The sequence below is a fragment of the Penaeus japonicus genome, unplaced genomic scaffold (genome assembly GCF_977035675.1).
Source record: "Penaeus japonicus unplaced genomic scaffold, GWHDUDI00000001_assembly GWHDUDI00000031, whole genome shotgun sequence".
Taxonomy (NCBI): Eukaryota; Metazoa; Arthropoda; class Malacostraca; order Decapoda; family Penaeidae; genus Penaeus; species Penaeus japonicus.
In genome coordinates, this window is record NW_028234433.1 from 7,724,810 (window position 1) to 7,728,515 (window position 3,706).

The 3,706-nt window shown below is 31.1% G+C and overlaps 1 protein-coding gene across 4 annotated transcripts in view; it reads right to left on the reverse strand.

The window, feature by feature from the left end:
* Positions 1 to 835: 835 nt before the first annotated feature.
* The window catches only part of LOC122253273 (sugar transporter SWEET1), a 23,798-nt gene continuing 20,927 nt past the window's right edge, over positions 836 to 3,706 (reverse strand). For all 4 annotated transcript variants that reach the window (XM_086555619.1, XM_086555620.1, XM_086555621.1 and 1 more), the window contains exon 6: positions 836 to 2,175. In XM_086555619.1, coding sequence (XP_086411745.1) covers positions 2,144 to 2,175 — 32 coding nt within the window. In that variant the 3' untranslated portion in view covers positions 836 to 2,143. The remainder of the gene's footprint in view (positions 2,176 to 3,706) is intronic.

Here is a 3,706-nt window from a genome sequence, read left to right on the forward strand (position 1 = left end):
AGACAAATCAGTATTCTGAAGCAGCAATTTAAAGAAATAACTGCTTAAGCTGCTGTGGGTTTAAGACAATTTAAGTACTCATTTTCATATTGCAATTCATATAAACTCATAAGCATTATTAAAATTGAGCAGAGGTTCAACATTTACTACACAATTCATGATCCTGACTATAAACTATATTCAGAATATAGTGCATATAAAGTCTCTTTTCCCTCAAAAGAGGAGAAAATATATGAACATACTATTAAGGACCACTACCTAGGAACTTTAGCAATTAAGACTCTCTTCATAAAAAGGAAAAGTAATAATTAAAATAGTATAGCGCCTTTAACTTGCCAGAGAGATTACAAAAACATATAATAAACAAAAAGAAAGAGAGAGAGAGAGAGAGAGAGAGAGAGAGAGAGAGAGAGAGAGAGAGAGAGAGAGAGAGAGAGAGAGAGAGAGAGAGAGAGAGAGAGAAGAGAGAGAGAGAGAGAGAGAGAGAGAGGAGAGAGAGAGAGAGAGAGAGGAGAGAGAGAGAGAGAGAGAGAGAGAGAGAGAGAGAGAGAGAGAGAGAGAATGGAAGAGAGAAAAAAAAAATATATATATCCATATATATATATATATATTATATATATAAATATATATATATCTATATATATATTATATATATATATATATATATATATATATAATATATATATATATATATATATTATATATATATATATATATATATATATATATATATATATCTATATATATATATATAAAGGAAGGAGAGAATTCCCATCAAACATGATATATTTCACAAATCTTAAATCAATCTTCTTGAGATCTTCTTTGTCACATATCCCCAAAGATGTGTCTTCACAATTACATACTTGCTATTGCACATAATCCTGAAGAAGACGACACTGGCCATGCAACCTCCCTTTCATTATTTTCCCCCTCACATAAAAACACTTAAAAGGCACACAAATAAACTGTCTGATTTAACATAACAGCTCCCCCACCCCCACCCACCCACCCCCACAGAAAAATCTCTGCAACTACACAACTGTGTATCAGTGTCATTATGATCTCCAGTATGGATATCAGATTGCTAAGTCTCCACCTAGTGTAATATATAAAAATATCAGATGATATGAGATCCCACAGCACTGATAAATCTATACTGTAATATATATATATATACATGGATCAGGCCAGAGTAATGAGAAAATTACTCCGTCATGGATCACGGCTTTTGATTCCTTACCTATGGTCAGCAACAATATTGCAATAGTTCATCACAGTAGAGCCTTGGTCTGTATCTAATAATAGTTCCATGGTTTGTACTTTCCTGTACACAATATTCTATGCTATTCTATTACACTACTTGTCATAAATCAAAATGGCATTAATAAGTACCTATCTCCAGTCCTACTGCTGGATAAAAATTATGATGGAAAAATGATTAATACAAAGTTGTTTTCATAATAATACAAAGTTGTTTTCAAAATATGTTCCTTATCATCATTTTAGAACTTTAAAAACTTGCCTCAAGTTACCAGAATATATAATGAACACATCTTTTTAAAAATGCTATATCATCCAAAAGTACAAAATATATGCTGTATCTTTAAAAACTTTGAAATTTCAAACATTCTTAATTCACTGAATAAACATACGTACAATAACTAATAATATATTAAGTAATAATAAACAAACATGAAATGAACACATCCAGTCACTGCATAATATTAGTACAACGACATACGACCAACAAAGTGTAAATGCTTCCTAAGATGCATAGGTCATGAATAAAACTCCATTCCCAATAACATCTCACAAATAAAATGTCACTAGAAGAGGAACTATTAAGAAGATGAAAACATTATGCAAACAAAGAAAAAAAAACACTCATTGACAAAATAATGATGAAACAAAACTAAACAATAACACACTTTTGATTTCCTTGAATGGTATTAAATGCAAATTACCCACGAAGGGAAAGGAAGAAACAAAAATATCCATACATAACACTTTGGGAAATTTCTTAACCATTTAACAATGTCATGTCTTGTCACGGAAGTAATACTTATATGGAAGATTTGAGTTACGCTTGAACTTTTCACTGCTAGAGATGAATTTTCGCCTGGAAGCTCTACCTAGTGGGCTACACCTGTCTCAATTCTCCATCCATATCACCTGCAAATAAGGGGAAAAAAAGGAACTTTAAAATTAGCAAAATGAAGAGGCAAATCAAAAGTTTGCAAATATCATCCATCCACTGGTTTAGGTGAAAGTCCCAACAAAAAAAAATAAAAAATTATCATAAAGATCAAATGCTCTTATGTATATTTATAATTTTTTTCTTTTTTTTCTGTCAAAATTACATACATATATAATAATTCAATAATCATTGTGATTGTATATTGGTTATTTTTTATATTAACAGATTCAGATTTTTGCAATGGAGGAAGGTGTTATGAAGAGAACTAACAGCCTTTTCTCTTATATCAGATATTATCAACTATTTCTGCAGATTCAAAATACCCATAAATGTAGTATTAGCTAATTTGAAATAATTTCTGTTTTTACATCCTTGAGGCAGCAAATTTATTTAATGAGCTTGAGAGACCCTACTTGATTCATTTACTTTCCCATCCAAAATAAATACATATCTTTGTAACTGGAAGGATAAAATTGTTGAATCAACTAAAAATTATTATCTTGTAAATTTTCTTAATTTCCTAATATTGAGGATCTATCAATATTACTTGTATTTTAAGATAAATTTTTTGGGGGACATGCAAATGGATAGAAACATCCTAAAACTGAATAAAAAAGATCGAAAGGGAGAAAAGAAACAAACTGAAAAAATTTTATTCTCAATGAATAATAACAAAAATGAAAAACATAAAAGAATGTATACTTTCAAAAGCAAATAACTTTCAAGCTTTTCTTTTCCTTCCTGCATTTACTACTCATGCATGACGACTAACCTATGGGTATTGTTTTTCTAAAAATTGCCAGAGTATACCACTGCTATGAGTCTCTAATGTATAAATGAGCATGAGTTGGTCAGAAGAAGAAGAAGAAGAAGAAGAAGAAGAAGAAGAAGAAAGAAAAGAAGAAGAAGAAGAAGAAGAAGAAGAAGAAGAAGAAGAAGAAGAAGAAGAAGAAGAAAGAAGAAGTAGAAGAAGAAAAAGAAGAAGAAGAAGAAGAAGAAGAAGAAGAAGAAGAAAAGAAGAAAGAAGTAGAAGAAGAAAGGGAAGAAGAAAAGAAAAGAAAAAAAAAGAAAAAAGAGAAAAGAAAAAAGAAGAAGAAGAAGAAGAAGAAGAAGAAGAAGAAGAAGGTTGTCTCTCACATTCGACCAACCCTCCCATTTGGCATGCCTGTGCTAATTTCATAGGCCCCATCCGCAAAATGTTAACCCATTCACGACAGGATGTATTTTTGCCTACTGCTTCCATCGGCAAGATAACAAGTGTGTGACACTTCGTTTCGAGGTGTTTTCCCACTGCAGAAGGCCACACTGAACCTCTCAAGAGGCATGGTAAGATATTGCCATTTTCAGAGGAGTTATTTTAGTCAAAAACATGTTTCAGCAATGCTTTTCTAGTGTTATTTGATTGAACTTTGCTTATATTCTTCACTTCTACGTGATAATACCAATGGAAAGTGGAAGCAATCATTTAGTGGGGTAACAAAAAAAAGTTTTATACTTATCATTTCT